General features: G+C 49.7%; 1 protein-coding gene across 4 annotated transcripts in view; it reads right to left on the bottom strand.

Moving 5' to 3' along the window:
* Positions 1–1,765: 1,765 nt before the first annotated feature.
* FOXN3 (forkhead box N3) overlaps positions 1,766–19,913 on the bottom strand; it is a 289,030-nt gene continuing 270,882 nt past the window's right edge. For 2 of the 4 annotated variants that reach the window (XM_006754726.2, XM_006754727.2), the window contains exons 5-7: positions 12,334–12,399; positions 2,708–2,813; positions 1,766–2,233 (exon numbers count right to left, since the gene is read on the bottom strand). In XM_006754726.2, the coding sequence (XP_006754789.1) occupies positions 1,930–2,233; positions 2,708–2,813; positions 12,334–12,399 (476 nt within the window). In that variant the 3' untranslated portion in view covers positions 1,766–1,929. The remainder of the gene's footprint in view (positions 2,234–2,707; positions 2,814–12,333; positions 12,400–19,913) is intronic. The other 2 variants (XM_006754728.2, XM_006754729.2) reach the window with 2 other exon arrangements.

Here is a 19,913-nt window from a genome sequence, read left to right as displayed (position 1 = left end):
TGTCCTATGAAGAACCCCACTCCCGTCAGTTGTCTCCGATTCCCCTGGCAAGCCCTGGACATTCAAGTCCTCTCTGCCACCTGAGTGGTTACTTGGGGCCAAAAAGAACCCTAATAGTTGAAAGCAAGGTGGCCCAGATCCAGGGCCCCTACCTGGAGGCAGCCCCTAATGCTATTAATGGAAGAAATCTGGGGTTCCCGTCTCTCAAGGGGGCCAGAAAGAGTGCTTCTAGGGCGGTAGCCGTTTCTTGCATTCAATGTATCCTCTGGAAGAAACCCCACTGGGAAAGCACCAGAAGACACAGGCATAAAACTTTAAGACGTGTGAGCGGTTATTTTGAGGATCATGTGTCTTGAGGACTCTCCGCCCAGGCAGATTTAAAAATAAGTAGGATTCCAACGTGTATGGATGGGCCAATCTCTGAGGTTATTGAGTAAAAAGTCAACACTGTAAAGTCAATTACACTATTGACAGATACTCTTACAAGGAGATTTCACATCATAATTATATGCAAGGGAACCCAGCAAATACAAGCTGTGTAATGATCAGCTAATAAAAGTAACACTTCATCTAAGTCAATAATGGTTTCAGAGTTAAGACAAACAAACATGGCCTTTGCCACTCAGTGGAGGAAAAAAAAATCCCTGAAAGACAAATATTTTCACTTAAGGAGAAGTCGCTTAGACTCACACAGAAGACCTGTCACACGAAGCAGAGGAGAAAATCGGTCTTTAGTGGGTGCTAATGACTCCCCGGCCCTCCCTCCAGCCGCAGCTGGACTGACAGGGACAGTGGCCCACAACCCGCGCAAACATGTGCGCCCCCCGGCACCCTTGGTCACCGCCACGTGGCGTGGCAGAGGACGTCTGCTGCTGTTTTACTCCCTCTTAGCTGCTTCCCTTTTAACCTCAGCCGCGTCTGGTTCTATGGAGCCATGGCCAAACTAAAAAGAAATTGAAATTATAACGAAGGTGAAAGAACAAAACAAGATCTTCTCCCTCACACTTTTTCTTTTCTTCGTTGTCTTCTCTTTTTTTTAAGAATAGTTTATTGAGTTTTTGTAGAGAAAGAAGGGGGAGAGACACACATTGATGTGAAAATGCATGGCTGCCTCCTGCACCCTCGTATTGGGGAACAAGCCCACAACACGACCATCTTCCCTGACAGGAACTGAACCAGCGATCTCCTGGTGGCACCAGGAGAGGGCGATGCTGCAACCAACTGAGCCACGTGGGCCAGGCCTCTCCCAAACACTTCTTCATGAGTTTTACCCGGACACTGATTCTGCAAATATTTACGTGTGTGTTTTTTCCCCAAAAAGCATCTCAGTGTCTATCTGCCAGGCACTGGGGACATAAAGAGGGCACAGGTATAATTAGCAAGGGTCCTTGACCTTACAGAGCTTGCAACACATCTCTGCCCAATTTCTCTTCAAACTGGGGTGGGAGGTGCGGCATTTGGATGGTGAGCTGGAAATGCATGATGGTTTTCTTTAACTGCTTATCTCCATGGCAATGATAACCTGTCCAGTTTCTGCAAATCGTGGTTGGATACTGAAACAATTCTGCTCCAAACTCCTATGAGTTCAGGAAGGGCCTCTTCGACAATGGTGCTTTGGTTGTGGGCAGGCTTTGAGCAAGCTGTGCCATTAGGAAGCTATTGTCACTCAGCCCAAAGCCACCCTTCCAGTGTTTCCTGCAAAAGGGCTAGGGCTGGGCTGTGCCAGCCACATTTCTGCTGTACCACCTGGTCCATATGAGGCTTAGACAAGAGGGGGTGCCACAGAGAGGCTGGGGAGGGGTGGAGGAAGAAGGGACATGCCCTCCCTGTGCGTTTCCTGTTCCTCCATCACCCTAACGCCTCTTCATCTCTGCAGCGGCAATTCATTCCTGTAGCGGATGCCGTGTTCAGAAAAGGTCTGTGAGGGGATCATGTTCGTGACGGGTCCTGAAGGACGTGCTGCCGTGTGTGTGGAGGCTGAGGGAAACCTACGGGGAGGACACGGCTTGAATAAGACGGGCAAATCCCAGACATATCTGGGGAACAAATATGGCTCCAGAAGACGGGGGGATGGGGATGGGTGCTGGGTGATGGGGTGGGAGACCTGGAAGGTTCTGCAGATGGCTGGTGGTGGCTGGGTGGGCGGGAGTGGGCAGGGAGGCAGCAGAGCCAGTGGGAGCAGACATCCACGCTGGCGCAGGACCCTAGTTCTGATTTGGCAAGTGACCTGATTCTTAGGAAGCAGGGAAACGATGCCCCGTTATTGATAGACCAGGTACCTCGGCACTTCTCACGCCCGCTTTGGCATTTGATGTGAGGAGCTTCATAGAGGAGGGAACTGGGGCCCAGAGAGGTCAGACATCCACCCAAAGGCAGGGCACCGGTAAGTGACAGGCCTGCGTCTACAGCCAGGATCTTGAACAAATTGCTCACCCTTCCCTCTACCCACCTTACCCTGTTTTCTAACCCACTTAATTTGATCTGTCTTCATCTCACCTGCACGGAGACCAGGATCATCTGACAGGCTGAGGAGAAGCTGGTGTTTAGACTGGGGTTGCTGGGAGTGACTTTTTAAACACCCAAACCAGTTTTATTGTCTTCACTCCTTAGAGGCTGTTTCCCTCCATCCCACCCAGTGGCCCCCGCAGGACCCACGATGCCTTTCCCACTCCCCAGGCAGGCTTTGCCCAGCCAGCGCCCCCCTTACCTCATGGCGGCCGTCATTCCGATGGGAGTGATTGGCAATGGCCGGACTCCGGGAAACAGCCCTCGGCTCAGAACCCGTGCTCCGTTCTGGATCACTCCTGGCGGAACTGCAAGAGCGACAAGAAGACACCACAGGTGAGTTCAACTGTGAAGGTTTCATTCTGAGTCAGGAGTTTTGGATGGAGAGAGAGAGAGGGAGAGAGAGAAAAAAAGCAGTTAGTCAAAAGAACAGAGAGCAAGCAGAGGCCAAGAAAAAAAGCACAGAGAGAGAGACTCACGAAGATGCCAAGAGAGTGCGCGGCAGACAGACAGAAAGACAGCACGCCTCAAGAAAAGACACTCGGTCAGCCAGGCGAGACCAACAGCTTCCGACCAAATGACTGACGCCTTGTTAAGAAAGCTGAGTTTGGGAGAGTGGGCTTCAGACATTATTTGCTTGCATTTACTAAATCTAAGCTCTCACCTCTAGCCAGGCCCTCGCAAGGTCTCAGGAACGCTGGCCACGGAACGCAGGTGCCCAACAAGAGCACCTCCTCCTGCCCTGCTCAGAGGCTGAGCACACCTTCCTATCCTCAGCCCAACAAGGGAACAGACAGAAATAACAGCAAAGCTGATTCTACAAGGTCCTTAGCACCCAGGCCCTCACAACACAGTTCACGCCCGCTGCCCGGCGCTGTCACTGGAACGCAGGGGTGACGGCCAGGCTCTGGCTTCTGCCTCCGTCGCCCGGAGCCCACTCCGAGGGCCCCACCTGGTCTTTCCCGAGGATTTCCCCAACCAAACCTCCTGGGTCCTCTTAACAGTCCACCTTCTCTGACCAACCCAGCCAACCCTGAGCCAACCTTCTTGCCCACAGCCATCGGATCCTGTCCATTTTCCATACACATTCACAGTGGCTTCCCACCACCTGATTTTGTCTGAGGGCTTACCTAACAGGGTAACCACAGGAAATCCCCGACACCTGACATTTTTTTGACCCCCAACAGCAGATTCATCTGGTTCAAGCTCATGTTCTCACTGCACCTGCCAGCACCCTTCCATGCATCTATGGTGCCAGGTGTGCTTCAGAGGTGAGGACACTGGCACACCTGGGACTTGATGTCAGCTCTTCCTGTGTGGCCTTGTGCACGCCCCAGTCTCCCTTTCCCTCTCTGAACAGTGCTCACTAGGACCCCTTCTGCTGTCAGCGTCCGTAGAGCCCCTGGAGCCCCTGGTGCAACCTCACGCCGAGGCAAGGTGAGTGAATTGTGTTTTCTCAAAAACCATCCCCCCACCCCCCAAAAAAACCCTGAAAAATTATACATTCCAAAATGGAAACCACTCTGAATATTAAGTTGTTAAAGCCGATGTCATTTGTGTAGAACAAACCCTTTTTACAAAACACGTACATACTTTTCACTTATTTAAGTTTTAGGACTCTAAGAACATGCTTACATGAATATTCTAAACCTTTAACCATGTAGGATGAATTCCACTCTTGAATATGGGGTAACGTTATAGACTGATTCCTTGGGCATTCTGGAGCTTGTGCTAGTATTTCTGTCATTTGTCTTACAGGTGTGCATAAGGCTCTTTTTCTAAAATTTGTCTTTTTTTTTTTAATTTTTAGAGGGAGAGGAAGAGAGAGAGAAAAAACATTGATGTGAGAGTAAAACATCGATCTGCTGCCTCCTGCATGCTCCCCGACCAGGAATCAAACTGGCGACCTTTTGGTACATGGGATGACGCCCAACCAGCGGAGCCACACCTGCCTGGGTGCATAAGGCTCTGGATACTAGGTTTTCCAAAAGGTGGGGCAGAAGATAAAATTAAAAGCAGTGCTGTTTCTTACCATATTTAATTGTGACAGTAGGCTTAACCAGATCAAGAACTCCTATCTGCCCCTTTCTATTAGCCAGATTTCAGATAACAGATCAACTAAAGCAGGAGATGCACCAAGTATTTTCAAAGCATGAAACCGGTTATAATGTGATACTACAGCTAATTACTATACACAGCTTAGTTGATGAGTTCTCTATAAGAAAGAGTGGCTAAAATTGATATTACTTGATTTATATGATCTGATTTCAAGACTTCCTATAAAGCTACAAGGCAGTGTGGTACTGGCCTATGATGTATAGACATTGAGAACAATGCAACAAACTAGAATCCAGAACTAGACCCACATACATGTGGTGAACTGGTGTTTTTTGTTTTTTTAAATATGATTTTATTGATTTCCGAGAGGAAGGGAGAGGAAGAGATAGATGGAAACATCAATGATGAGAGATAATCATCAACTGGCTGCTGCCTGCACACCCCACACTGGGGATTGAGCCCACAACCTGGGCATATGCCCTGACCGGGAATCGAACCATGACCTCCTGGTTCATAGGTTGACACTTAGCCTCTGAGCCAGGCTGGTCAACTAGTTTTGGACAAAAGCATCAAGACAACACCATGGGGGAAAGGAGAATTAGATCAATTGAAGAGCCTTTTGGGGAAAAAGTTAACCTTGTTCTTAACCTCTTACCATACATGAAAGTTAATTAGAAACGGACCATAAACCTAAATGTAAGAACTACATCCTACAACTTCGAGAAGAAAATATAGGGGGAAATACTGAGAGTTCTCAAGGAAAGACATGCAAAACCAGCACAACTCTGGGATTTGCAGACAGACGGAAAGGATTTTGTAATTATTTTGCTGTATGGTTCGGATATCCACGGACGCAGTCTAATTCTGATAACACTGCCTAATACCTCCGTCCCTAGGGCCCTCATCAAGAGCAGGAGTCTGATAGAACAGACCACTGGATAAATATTTAAAGCCTGCAACAGTTAGCATTCTTGACAGTAAGAATTATCCCAGTCCCATATACAGATCATAGCAATGAATACATTCCATCCTTTACAAGTACCTGGGTATGTATTAGGTGAAGGGGACAGAGCGGCACCACAGTTTAAGTGGGACGGAAAGGGAATTAGAGGCAATAGAAAATACACTAAGACATGAAAGAAGGAGACACCTAGCCCAAAGTAAGGGGTATCTGGGAAGACTTCCTGTAGGCCGAGGAACAACACATACAAGGCCCGGAAGTGATAAAAAGCACACTGTGCGCAGGAATGAAAACGTCATTTTGCTTTGCGATTGGACTGTATCCCCCAGATCCTGTGAAAACCATTACAGCATCCTGAGGAGGAGGAAGTGGTCTTACACACCATGGCCGCGCGGCAGATTCTGGTGTCGGACGACCTGGGTATGCACTCCATCTGTCATTTGCTGCCTGTGTCCCTGAAAAAGCTACTTAAGATGGGGCCAAAATTTGGTATTTATCTCACAGAGTATTTGGAGATTTAACTGAGTTAATGAAGGCACCGTTACTTAGAAAATCACACATTAGTTGTCAGTATCATTATCATCACCAACACAATCTACACCCACAGAGCAATCCTGAAGTGACCGGTGAGCTGAAAGCCCGTTAAGAACAAAATGAGCCCTGGACGATGGCTCAGTTGGTTGGAGCGTCGTCCGGTACATCAAAGGCTGTGGGTTCAATTCCTGGTCAGTGTACCTACCTGGGTTGCAGGTACCATCCTTGGCCGGGGCATGTCTGGGAGGCAATTAATCGATGTTTCTCTCTCACATGGATGTCTCTCCCTCTCAAATCAATAAAAACAGATCTTCAGAAGGGGATAAAAATACCCACCCACAACAACAACAACAACAAAAAAACAGACCCTAAAATGAAAGAGCAGCAACTGCTCTTATGTGGCTTCTGTTCCCCTGTCCACATCCTGTCACCGTGGGACAAGGCCTGGGGAGCTTGGAACCAAGAGAGACCAGATGGGAGTCACGGAGCGCGTGTTCTCTGGGACTCGGGTAGAACCACTGAATCACCTGCCAGTCAAAGGAGAGAAAAGCAGCCCCGAGAACGGTGTCCGTGCCCAGAATCCTCTGATGCCCAACAGGGAGGGAAACTGAGGAAGCGGGTCCTCCGCTCCTCGTCTCATTGCTGCCTTCATGGATGAAGGATCCTGCATCGGCAGGCGGATACTCGGGGCAGCAGGGCCGCCACCTGTCTTGCCCCACCACGAGCTCTGTGGCCTTGGGCAAGTGCCTCAACCTTTCTGAGCCTCAGTTTCCTCACCTGTAAACATGCACAAACAAGGATTAAGTACGACAAGTTACATAAATGGCTTAGCTGGGAGGCTGGCCCATCCTATAAGCGCATCGTCCCGCCATCCCACCTCACCTCTCTCGCATCCTCTTATCCATGATCTGTAAGGCACAGGGCCTGACCAGGTCAGGACAGGGGACATCCGTTTGGCCTCTCCTGCTGTTTGTAGTCACCCCTACCTCTGCATTCACCCATTAAAACACCCTCCTGTTTAATGAACCTCGGTCACTTCAAAGAGAATGTCAGGACACAGCTACCCCCCAGCATCAAAAGGCTTCCCCTCAGCTACTTCCTGAACCTCCCAAGACTCCAGGCTCCTCAGAATCCTAAGCTCGTTCTCAAATGAGCCGCAATGGATCGCTGCCTCTGCCAACTCCGGCATCGCTCAGTCCTCATCCCTGGCAGGCTCCTGGCGGCGGGATGGCGCCTGTGTTCCCATTTGCTCTCCGACTGCCAGCGACCAGCTGTGACTCGGCACTGTTCCCCATCTCTTCTCCTTTCTGTCCCCATCCCAGGTGTCAGGAACACGGCTTCGGAAGATGGATCACAAGCAGGTTAAGGTCAAGGTGTGAGAAAGGCATCCTGAAGTCTGTTTTGATTCTGGGATCCTAAAGGAGCATGAGGCCCAATCCTCGGCCCTTTCTGGAGGAGCCCATCTGGCTGTCTGCTCCTTTTACTCTGTGTTTCCCTCAAAGTCTATCAGAACATATAAAACACTTTACAGCCAGTGCACCCCGCCCAGTGACCTGGGTGACACCGAGGCTGCAGCGAGAGAAGATGAAATAAGAAACTGGACATTTAAAATCAACGGGAATGGCTAGCTCGGGTCTGTGGTTCTTACAGGAAAAGACACAGGCCACAGCACCAGCCCTTCCGCTACATCGTGCGGCGTCTGCAGGTGAGAAGACACACACACCTGAGACTCTCAACCTGCTGGAACCAGGTGCCAAGGAGATCAGCACCTGGGCTGATCCACCCCTTTCTCTTACGTTAACAGACTGATGCTAAACTTTCTTATTTCTAACCAGCAAGAAAGCAACACTCACACCCGAAAGAGAGGACATCAAGCAGCAGCATCGGCATGTGATCATCTTGATAAAAAAACGTCTGTGGCACAAGACAAATTCCCCCCACACTCCCCCACCCCCGACACTTCCTCATCCCCTTGATGCTTCCCTTCCTTGGTTTTCACAGCTTCTAAAATTAACCTGAGCTCCTGCTGCTGCCCTTGGAGGGCAGCCCTGGCAAACGCTGCGCGAGGCCACAAGCCGAGCAGCCAGGTGATCAACAGTCCTCCCTTTTCCTGAAGTCGGCGCCACCACCTGCTCACTTGGAAGGAAGGATGCTGGGAGGCGCCTGCAAGGGGAGCTGACTTCCTGGTTGTCTCTCTTCCCCGATGCCCGGTGGGTCTGGTATGTTCCCGGTTCCAGGCAGGGAGCGGAATGCACCAGCTTTGCTGTTGTATTTATTCTCTGGACTTCCTCTCTGGGAACATTCCCACCAGGGATTAGATAAGTCTTTGAAGATGAGTAATGGTGATCTGACTCCTGGCTTCAAACAGTTCCCCGAGTGGGGTTCCAGGTGACTCACAGGGCTTGTCAAGGGGACAGCCACGCCAGGGTTTAGCAGACTCTAGAACAGAGGTGGGCAAACTTCTTGACTCGAGGGCCACAATGGGCTCTTAAACTGGACCGGAGGGCCGGAACAAAAGCATGGATGGAGTGTCTGTGTGTACTAATATAAATTCAAAGTAAACATCATTACATAAAAGGGTACGGTCTTTTTTTTTTTATTAGTTTTATTCATTTCAAACGGGCCGGATCCGGTCCGAGGGCCATAGTTTGCCCACGGCTGCTCTAGAAGCTGGAATTAGTCCACGGGGCCATTTTGGGGTTCGGGTGGGGGTGGGGTTGGATGGGTCTGACTAGAAGCATAACCCAGAGTGGAGGAGATTGTGCGGCAGCAATGTTCTGCCCTGATGTCTGTGGAAGGCGAGTCCTATTGAGTGTCCTATCCAGCATGGGAGACACGGTGGCATCCTTACAGAATGTTCCACAGGCTGCAAACTGGCAACGTTTGAAAAAGACAATGTCACTGCTGGTGCTGCTGGTGGGAATGGCCCACGACGCAATGTTGGAGCCTGAGGTTCTAACGAGAGGCATGGCTGTCTCTTTGGAAGTGAAGCACCCGCTCACTGAGAGGCCGAGGGGCCCACAGGGAGTCCAGCGCAAGTGATGCCCGGTGCTCGGAGCTCCCCGGGGGCAGCGAGGGAATCCCCAAAGATCAAGGGTCTTGCTGACTGGGGCTCTCACCAGCTTCTTGAGTCATTTTCTTTCTCTGACCTACTCGGCTCAGATGCTGGACCGTGGCCAGTCTGCCACCCTGAGCTGGCTTTGCAGATGCCGAGCAAGGGCAGGATGAGAGGAAACGCTCTAAGTGGCTGCTGTCTGGTGACCCGAGGGCAGAGGCTACGAAGGGCAATGAGAAAGGGAAAGCCTTTCAGGCCGCCCAGGCCAGCCTCGCACGGCTGGGAGTGACAGCGGCAGACAGACCAGGTTGGTGGCCCCGTTCGCCCAGGAGCATCGGACAGCTAGGAGGTGAAAACAAGAGGCTATAAATAGTGGCACATGAGGAGGCTCCATAAAGGGCTGGGCCTGCAGGCAGGCAGTGTGCAGGCAGGAGCCCGCACTCCCTCACGTGGGCAGTGGCAGGACCTGAGGCTGGATGATGCACACATACACCCACATGGTCACACTCACACACACACACACACACACACACATGGCGACACACGCACACACCCACACGGCGACACACGCACACACACCATGAGGCGGGCTGCCCGCACTCCAGCAGGCTGGCCGGTGGCTGCTGCCTCGGACCCGTTCTGCCAAGGAATCCCTTCTCGCTTTTTCTAGGCCGTGGGCACAGCTGGCTGGGCAGGGACGGAGGAGTCATCACGTTGTGTCTCCAACGCTTCTCCCTCTGGGAGGCAGGGTGCCCTACCACATCCCAGGTAAGAAACATTATGCAACGTAACATGAACATAAAGGGAGGCAAAGGAAGAGTGAGGCGGAGAAGAGCTACCTGAGCAGATGTTGGGACACGGACACCTGTGACTGTGGGTACAGGAGGCGCAGGAGCAGCCAGCCTGGCTCCCCAGTGCACGGAGCAGACACTCAAGGCTCCAATCTCTGGGGCTTCACAGCCCACTCCCACTGCTCTACCCTGACCTCCAGGGGACGCTATGGGGCTTGGGGCCAGAGGGGAAGGTGAGTACACAGCTGGTGGCCCCACTCTCTGCCTTTACATTATTCCTCTGCTGCTCCTTCTACAGCTCCTGTGGGCATCATGGCTCCTCCTTCCGGGACGTGGAGCCCCCGTGTGGTGTGAGGCCTTCATGACGGTGTGCTGGGCGTCTCACAGTGTTACCACGCAGGAAGACCTTCTGAAAATGAGCTGACAGCCTCAACACATGGACGCCGAGCTTTGAAAACTCAAATGCAGCATTTCAAGGTAAACGAGGCTATGGACACCTTGAAAAAAACATAACTATTTACAGTTTGAGTGTTGTGGTGAAAGAGGGGGCCAAGTTCATTTAGTCATGAAAACATTAAAAGCCATTCACTTGTCAACTAATAAAAAAAGAACCGTTTTCCTGCTCTTCCTGTGGTCAGGAACCCGACGATGGGACCTGAGGGAAGCTTCCGAGGACCTGCCAATGGCTGATCCCACGCCCTTTCCCTGTTAACTTCATTCCTCCAGTTCGTCAAACGTATTTGCTTAAAACCAATGACCGGTGGCCGGATGCTAAGGAAGATGCCGGAATCTCACAGCTCCGAGGAAGTCAGTATGTGTCCCCCACGATGAGTTATGTGACTTGATTTTAGAAACCATTTCAGGCTGTAACTTGGTTACAACGTGGTCTGTGCTCTTTCTGCAACGTCATCTGAGAAAGGCGGTGTTTTGTGTTAATATTCTCCTGTAACTTCACACATCGTTGAAAAACCACACGACAGGTCAACTGCCAGGGACACATTCCCTGGGCAGCGTGTCTGCTGCTCGGAGGAGTGGGCAGCCTGGCGTTTCCATCGCTAACGATCCGAGCTGAGCCAAGCGAGACTGAGAATTCTGTGCCTTTAGCAGCTGGGAAGGGCAGCCCCGGATGGAGGGACAAGTCCCTCCTGAGAAAGCTGGGCTATGTATGTTGGATCCTTTTTAAAAACAGGAGCAAGTGAGAAAGGATGGAATCCAACTTCCTCAGGCTGGTGGCCGGCTGTGAACAGTGCAGGGCTGGGGAGGATGGCCGGGAACCCCACATCGGCGCCTGCTGGAGTCCGAGGCTGGAGGCTTTTCTGTGGGAAGCATCACTGACTCCCAAAGTGGGGGAGTCCCTTGGCTCAGGAGGCCACACAATCCTTCGAGAGCCAGAGCCCCAACAGAGGTGAGGGCCCGGCCATAAGAACGAGCCGGGTGGGCGCCAGCTCCTGGTGTCCTGGCCGAGTCTACGCCTCACGCTGTCATCTCCACGCCTGCGCCTCTCAACAGGAGGCTGCAGCGCAGCAACGTCCTGCCGACGAGCTGAGCAGACCCTGGCGGACGAGCTGGCTGTCCGCTCAGCAGGTTTCTGGCTGGGGGTGGAACGTGGGCAGAGGAACTCATCTCAAGCCAGAAGGAAGAGGGGGCAGACATCTCCATGCAAAGCCCTTTTCCATCCCTTGGTAAGAAGATCTTCCTAAAACCATGGCAGTCTAGCTCCAGACGTAGGGGGGGGGGCACACAAGGGGGGGGGTAGAAAAGAAGCTCAAAGGAGGAGGAGAGTTGTCGCAAGCCTAATATTGCTCAACGGCCAACAGAAGGTGAGGACAGGAGCTCCGCTGGGCTAACCAGCCCTGCCCTCCTGCCCCTGGCAGCCAGGAAGGCTGGTGCGGATGACCCTGGGGCGCCATGGGGGTCCATTTCAAGGCTCGTCCAAGCTCCTGCCTGTCACCCACCTCAGCCAGACGACCCTCTCCTCTCTCTCCATCTATACGATGGTAGCCTGCTATTAATGAGATCCCAAAGGGAAGGAGTTTCTAAAAATGGGCACCGCTCAACGGCAGGACTGCTAAGCTGGCCCCACGTAGCGTCTCCAGCAGAAACCACACGCTCGCAGGGGCGGTCCCTGCAGGCGCAGAGAAGGCCTCTCCGCTGGGACCCATTACAGGGCTGCTTCCCTCCCCCCAAGCCCGAAGCTCTGAAATTAGACGAGAACTTTGCCATCGTGGAGACACACCTAAGCCTCCATTCACACAGATGCACGGCCGCGTGTTCGTATGCACATGTGTGTCATCACACACGAAGGTCGTCTTAAAGTGATTCTGCAGGGAGGTTCTACTTGAGCATTAGTTCTCCCTACGGCCTGGTGTGTACATGAGAAGGTTAAGTTCACAAACTATGTGCTGAAGGCTATAGAAATAGCTACTCACAACCTGCTTGTATCTCAGGGGGAGTATTCAAAAGCATCATGGCACTGGCAGCATCAATGTCAGGATCTGGAAAAGTCAACCAATAAATAACATTATTTACAACGGGGCCGGTGTGTGTGGGCGTGGTTTTTCCCCCTGCACGTTAGTTTATGAATGCAATAGAGAAAAAAAAAAGCCCCGAAACTTGATGAGCTAGATCCCCAAGGTGACTTTCTTCCCACTCGGATGTGAGAGGGAGAAAGGTATTCTAGAAAGAGATGGAAGGGGCAGGTACTTATGTTTTTAAAACAGAGCATGGTCTCTCTTCTCATTTTGCTAGTTTCATGATCTGCACTGTAAGTTCCTGGTAACGGGGCCGATCCACACACCCTGACAGCTCGTTCCCTGGGTGCAGGCGCAGGAGCCTGGGGTGACAATAGGAAGTTGGGCCACAGGCATCTCGAATGAACTGGGGAAGCTCACAGCACCAGGAAGAGAAAGCATTACATACACCTGCATCTAGTGCGGTACACACAAGACGGCTGGTCATTTCCATTTGTCAGCAGAACCTAAGTTGCATTTTATGAGATTGTGTGTGTGTGTGTGTGTGTGTGTGTACAGCAGTGAAGGCATTAAAAACACACATGCTTAAAACATATATAAAAAAATCAAAGTTATGATGTTGAGAGCACAATGTTTGCTCCCGCATCTATGATTGCTTTTAATATGGGACCAAAATAAAAAATCCGCATCACTTCATTGCTGTAATTCTTAATAGGTTTCTGAATCCTCACTGATCCACCGGTCGACAGATGGCAGGTTATACAGAGACAGAGAAAAATATTATCCTTTTATAACTAAATTCATTTTCCTCTGAGAAACAGCAGCGCGGCTGCTATGGAAATGAAAGTCACCATGGCAACAGTAAACAACCCCCAAGAATGGTCACTGAATAGGCTGAAAAGAACATCTGCCCTAGCCCAGCGTCCCAGCTGCCCTGGGGCGAGATTCGCTAATAAGTGCGGTGGCACCGAGTGACAGAAGCCGCCGCCGCCTGTGACCTGCCCAAGTAAATGAAGTGTGCAACTGAAGATGACATCAGAATGCCTGTCCTTGCAGATCGCTACCTCTGATTCCGCGAAACCCAATGATGAACGGTGGAGGGAGAGTGGGGATCGCACCTGTCAGTTTTTGTACAAATTACACACCAAAAAATTCAATTTACTACTAATGGCTCCACGGCACTTTATTTGGGGTATTATGCTAGAAAATGACTTTTTTACTGTTTAAAAAGTACATTTTTCATATTTTATAGGGGCCGTTTAATTCCAAGGGAGCAATGGGAAGCAGTAGAAAGCCCCACAAGTGATTAATAACATAGATGATGCTGGTTCCAGAAGACAATGTCTCAAAAGGAAGAAAAACTACAGGAGCGTTTACTCTGCAAGCCTTTTCTATTTTGCCTGCAGGAGACCCGTTACTTAAACTCCATAACGGAGTAAAAGTTTATTTTAATAGATACATTGCATGAGAAACAGATAAATTAACTTGTTTAGCAATTCCTGGGGCGAAATTCTTAAAACAGTCATGGCTCCCACTGATATTGAAATATACGTATGTCAGTTGAAGGATGAACTGAAAAACTTAACAGTTCCACTCACGGCTCCCAGGGTTCCCGCTGCCCCGCCCTCTCGATTTCCCACAGGGCCTGTTGCCAAGATGCAGAATTTGCAGTTTCAGGGTATTGCTGGCACCTCGCAAACCTCAGGGGAGCAAGCAGCTCCCAGGAGATGCCGTGGGGGCTGACGCTTCCCCTTCCTACCCCCTCTTTTTGGAAAGGGCCCTTCGTTATCTCAGGGCTGAGAAAACACACCTGTTTGTTTTCAGCCAGGGAGGCTCTTTGCCATCTTTGAGAATGCACGTGCCGCCGCAACCCATGGCTGGCCTGGCCCCGTGTCCCCGTCTCCCCAGGTGACTCTTACCCGGAGTTTTCCTGAACCACCAGGAGGTTCAGAGGGGGCAGAACAAGAGAAAACACAGCTAAGGAGTCAGGATTTATATTCTTCCACCGTCACAGTGGACCTCAGGAGGGAGGTGTAAAAGGCATAATGAAATAAATGAGAAAGAAGGAAGAGAAAGAGGCCTTAAACAAAAACAGTATGATGCACACACCCATGAATTTCGCAGAACCTAAGGGACAACTTGAGGAGTACTGTAGACCCACGTAACGTCTACCCACGACCCCACCCAAGCCAAATGAGCACACAAACTAAGCAAAAACGACGCTTTAGGACAAGTCCCCCCATCCTTCCTTCCATCCAGATTTGCCACACCCTTGGCCGCCACAGATAAAACCCCCGATGCTACCTCAGCACTCCTGCTGGTCTGCAGGCATTTGGGAGTAGGCCCATCACCCAGTCTTCTCAGGAGCTCATTCATAATCCATTTCCACAGCCCCACTTCTCCATCCTGAGTGGGTCAATTCCAGGGGGGACATAAAGCTTTAATATGAGATGCGACGCACAGAATGGAATGGCAGGCAAGGCACGGGATGCCCAGCCCCCCAACACGGATTGGCAAACATGAGAACTGCACGTGGTCTGAGAAAACATGCTTATGTATTTACACAAGTGTGTGTACACTGGCACCACAGTGGCAGCAGTGATGCCAGCCTTGGTGTATAGCTTACTGAGTTCTGACCAATTTCACTCCAGTGTTGGCACGACCATAATGAAGACACAGAGCATAGCGAAGAGACAGATTTCCATCACCCCAAAGTTCCCTGAGCCCCTCTGCAGTCATCTCTACCCTTGCCCTGGGCAACTGCTAGATTGGTGGTGTTATTCATCCATGATGTGCTATCAGGGGTTCATTCCTTATCACTGCTATTACTGAGTGGTATTCCATTGTGTGGCTATGCTCCAATTTGTTTATCTGTCCACCTGCAGGTGGACATTTGTACTGCTTCCAGTTTGGGATTAAAAAAAAAAAAGCTGCTATGAACTTTTGTACCAATCGTTTATGAACACATGTTTTCATTTCCCTTGCGTAATTGCTGGTAAGTCAATGTTTAACTTTCTAGGGCAGTGATTTTCATCCTGAGGGCCACAGAATTTTTAAAACATGCAATACCGGACTATTTAGGCAGGGGCACTGACCTCTTTTCCCTTAGATTGTCAAATAAAAAAAATGACAACAGCCAACACAACAAAAGCTGTCCGGTGTGAATGCCCTGTCTTGAACCGTAAATATATAGGTCACATAACAGAGTAGCATCTTATTGGGCACGTCGCATAATAAAGTTGCATCTGATGGTTTAATTCTTGGAACCAGAAGTCCTTATATACAAGTACTAGAGGCCCGGTGCATGAAATTTAGGCATGGGTAGGGGGTCCCTAGGCCTGGGTGGAGATCGGGTGGTGCCGTCCGCTCCTGAACCCCCGTTTGGTCAATTTGCATATTAGGCTTTTATTATATAGGACAGGTACCTGATTTTTAAAAAAGTCACTTTGGAGCAAAAAGAGTAGGTAATTATCATCTTTTTAAAAGTAAATCAATCAAAGTTATACCTAATTTTGTCTAATTGGCAAAAAATATATTTTTTGAGTGTGATGCATAATTTTAGTAGTTTTTGTGGGCCCTGGGATGAAAAAGGTTGAAAATCACTGTTCTAGGGACGGACAGACTCTTTTTCCTAAGAGGCACCATGTGTGAGAGTTCCAAATGCTCCACATTTTTGTCATCAGATGAAATTGCCAATATTTCTAATTTTAGCCCTTCTCGTAGATGTGTAGTGGTATTTCATTGTGGTTTTAACTCATATCTCCCTAATGACAAAAAGGGGTTCTCATGTATTTAGTGGTCATTTGTGTATCTTCTTTTGAGAAAGGCCTGCTCAAGTTTGTGCCCATTCTTTAAACTGAACTGTTCAACATCTTACTATTAGAAGACCTCTTTGAACCTTCCAGATAGAAGTCCTGTGTGAGGTAGTTTTTCTCAGTCCATGTCTTGTGTACTCAGTTTCTTATTAGTGCCTTTTAACAAGCAGAAGTTTTAAATTACTATGAAGTCCAATTTGTCAATTTTTTATGTGTCCCAACGAAGAAATCTTGGCTTACTCCCCAGTTGCAGTATCTTTTATTCTCTGTTAGGAGGTCAAACATAATGTCATCTGGGTTCAACACCCAGATTTACAGGCAAATGAAACAGGAAGTAACCCACCAGATTCCTGCCTTTACCCAGTGAAAACTGGCTCAGCACAGAACTGTCAGAACTGTGCAGACCAACACCAGAGGATCCCTTCTGGCGGCAGGTACGGTGGGGGACACCAGGCAACCCCAGAGAAGCTAGTCAGGCCCGTTTCTACGGGGAAAAAAGTCTCAGACCACCTGACGCGTTTATGCTGGTCACACCCTCACATCCTGTGTGCGTGCTTCAGGCCAACAACCTCCCGTCTCTCCTCTCCAGAGAGAGGCTACAAGGCTTAGTCTTATCTATTATTAAAATGCCTTAAGTTTTTTCCCTTCTTAAAAAGAGTCCTGAAAGCAGTGTGTGCTCACTGTAAAACACACACACCAGGTGGAATTAACTGAAAAATAAACGCCTCACTCACAGACCCACTCCCAGATTCATTCTCTTTATGTATGTCCAGAAACTGTCTATATAAAAAGAGGCATTTACATATATCCATTGAAATACCAACTCACATATTCACATGCATGCTTGTGTCCATTCCTTAAAAGTGGATTCATGGGGAAAATACTTTTCTAAAAAGAACTTTTTCCTCCTATTTTTCATGAACCACATATCTTGCACCTTTTCATATTAGCATACATCATCTGAAGTTCTCCCGTGGTGACATTTTGTGCATGGAAACATAACGACCATTCTCTTTCTTTAAGACGGCAGACTACGGGAAGGTGGAAACAGCGCGTGTAACCTGTAACCTGCTTCTCCTCTCAGATCTCAAGCCCCTACCCACCTCCCCTACCTCCAAGGACCCAACAGGACCCATGCTCTCCCTCCGCACCCTTTCTGAGGTCACTCCCGCTGGCTGCCTTGGGTCACATGCTATTTTCCAGGCGCACCCTCTGGGTCTCCCTAAAAGCCTCTCAATCCTCTGCGGCCGGACAGACGAGAGACGGTTTGCACCTTAGACAGCAGGGATGTTCCGACGGAGGCACATCCCCTTGGCAGGATGCTTTAGACCAGTGGTTCTCAACCTTCTGGCCCTTTAAATTCAGTTCCTCATGTTGTGACCCAACCATAAAATTATTTCCGTTGCTACTTCATAACTGTAATGTTGCTACTGTTATGAATCGTAATGTAAATATCTGATATGCAGGATGGTCTCAGGCGACCCCTGTGAAAGGGTTGTTCGACCCCGAAAGGGGTCACGACCCACAGGTTGAGAACCGCTGCTTTAGACTGAGGACACCTGTTAGAGATCGGGGAGCTGCTAGGGGTAGAGAATACTTCCGCTTTGAAGGCACCACAGCTGCTGAAGGATAAGCGATCCGGAACTAGATCTGGGGGAGGGGGACGGGGACGGCTGTATAGTATTTCCCCTGTGTTTAAAGAGTTGTTCCCCCCAGATGGGTCAATCCAGTTTATCAGCAGAAGAGAAAGATTTTGGCCAGGAACTCTTTTAAGGAATAAAGATCCACTTGGCAGGAGTATCCTTCCTGTTGCATCTCTGGGGGACGGGGTGAGGCAGAGGGGTGCAGGGGAGTAAAGAAGCACAAATCTCTGTATCTGTGGAGTGGAGAAGGTGTCTCCCAACAGGCCCTAATTCAGTGTCCTAATACAGGAGCCTCCGCCATCACCACTGGGTGGTTCAGTACACCACCAACACTCATTCCCTCGCGGACGCTTCACAAAGTCACGGCCACCCTCAAAACACAGCCAGTCTCAAATCCCCCATTCAAACCATCCCTCCTTCCTCCTGCCTCAGTAACAAGTGTCACGTCTCCCCTGGGCCGGTTCCCAGTGGCCCATTTCAATTTTCATCTTTAATGAAAATTCATCTTTAACGCAGTTGTCTTACTGCATTGCCTCTTCCCTGCAGTGCGGGACCGACAGACGGTCACGTGTCGTACAGATGTTTTCAAATCCTTTTTTCTTGAAGGTACAGACACAATTATATTATGCTCCAGTGAGAGAAAGGGGCAAGGGAGTTCCTAAAACCAGTGGCTTAGCTTTGTGGATTTAAAATACCATTGCTCTTCATGTCTCCAAAGTGTGAAAGGGTGTCTTCTGGGCGCAGGAGGACACCTCTGCTCCGTGGGTTTGATGGGAAATGCGAGGCCAGGCTTGAGGATTCTCGGGCTCAGGCTCTGGGGCTGCTCCTACGTAACAGGATTTTCATTTGGGGTCTGAGTTCATTGTTTTTAAAATGGTTGTGGGTCAACATCCCTCGCTCCAAATGAAGCAAAATAAAATGGCAGTGGGCGAATGCAGCCTTGGGAGGGGCCAGGATGGTTTTTCATCTCATTCCACACGGTTCCTGGCTCAGCTTGTATTGTCCCCTGGCTTGTGGCTGCCAGAACTAGCGACACCAAGGAGTACCCACCGCGTGGGGCATCTACTCCAACCCCCTGGGGGGCAGCTAACCCCCTTAGTAAGGCTGGAAGAATATCCTTGTATCCCTGGAAAGACTGCCCTGTCATTCTGGGCATCAGCGGGGTCCATGTCAGAGCGCTCCACCCAGCAGGCATGGCTATTTTGTGGGTTTCCTGTCTGTGTTCACGCCCCTTCCTCCAGGGTCTGGCACCGGAGGGCAGTGACCACTGAGACCGTCCACTGTAACAAACGCAGACTAGGGAGGACGACTGAAGCCCCCGGCTCACTCCTCACTGCTGGAAAAGTGTGAGCACCATCCCTCACATCTCTGACTTGGAGACACTTTTGACTTCATGAGTGAGTGGGAGGAAAAGCGTGCCCCTGGCATCTAATGGGTAGAGCCCATAGGTGCTGCTCCACTTTCTAGAGCAGTGATGGCGAACCTATGACATGCGTGTCAGAGGTGACACGTGAACTCATTTTTTGGGTTGATTTTTCTTTGTTAAATGGCATTTCAATATATAAAATAAATATCAAAAATATAAATCTTTGTTTTACTATTTGTTTTACTATGGTTGCAAAGGTCAAAAAATTTCTATATGTGACATGGCACCAGAGTTAAGTTAGGGTTTTTCAAAATGCTGACCCGCCGAGCTCAAAAGGTTCGCCATCACTGCTTGAGAGTCTTCAGGCTTAGCCCCCAACAACAAAGAATTTCCCAAAATATGAACAGAGCTGAAGTTAAAAACTCTTTACTGAGCTTACATATACATGGGCTGTGGTAGGGAAAAGCAGGTCTTCGAACCAAATGATCTCAAGAAGAATACACAGAAATTAACAAATAGGTACATTTTCTTGTTGACATTTTTCTTTTCCTTTTGGCAAACTCTCTAGGTGCAGGTTAAAAGAGAGGACACATTATGTTTGCGGCTTTGAAACTACTGAAGGAGGAGTCGTAAACTTTGGCTGTTGTTGCAATCAATCAAGACCCCTAGACCCGCTGCCTGTGATGTGGAGGCAGCGGGGCAGGCGGGCGCTGT

This window comes from Myotis davidii, unplaced genomic scaffold (assembly GCF_000327345.1).
Source record: "Myotis davidii unplaced genomic scaffold, ASM32734v1 scaffold732, whole genome shotgun sequence".
In the NCBI taxonomy this organism is placed as follows: domain Eukaryota; kingdom Metazoa; phylum Chordata; class Mammalia; order Chiroptera; family Vespertilionidae; genus Myotis; species Myotis davidii.
This window is presented reverse-complemented; position numbering and strand designations above follow the sequence as displayed.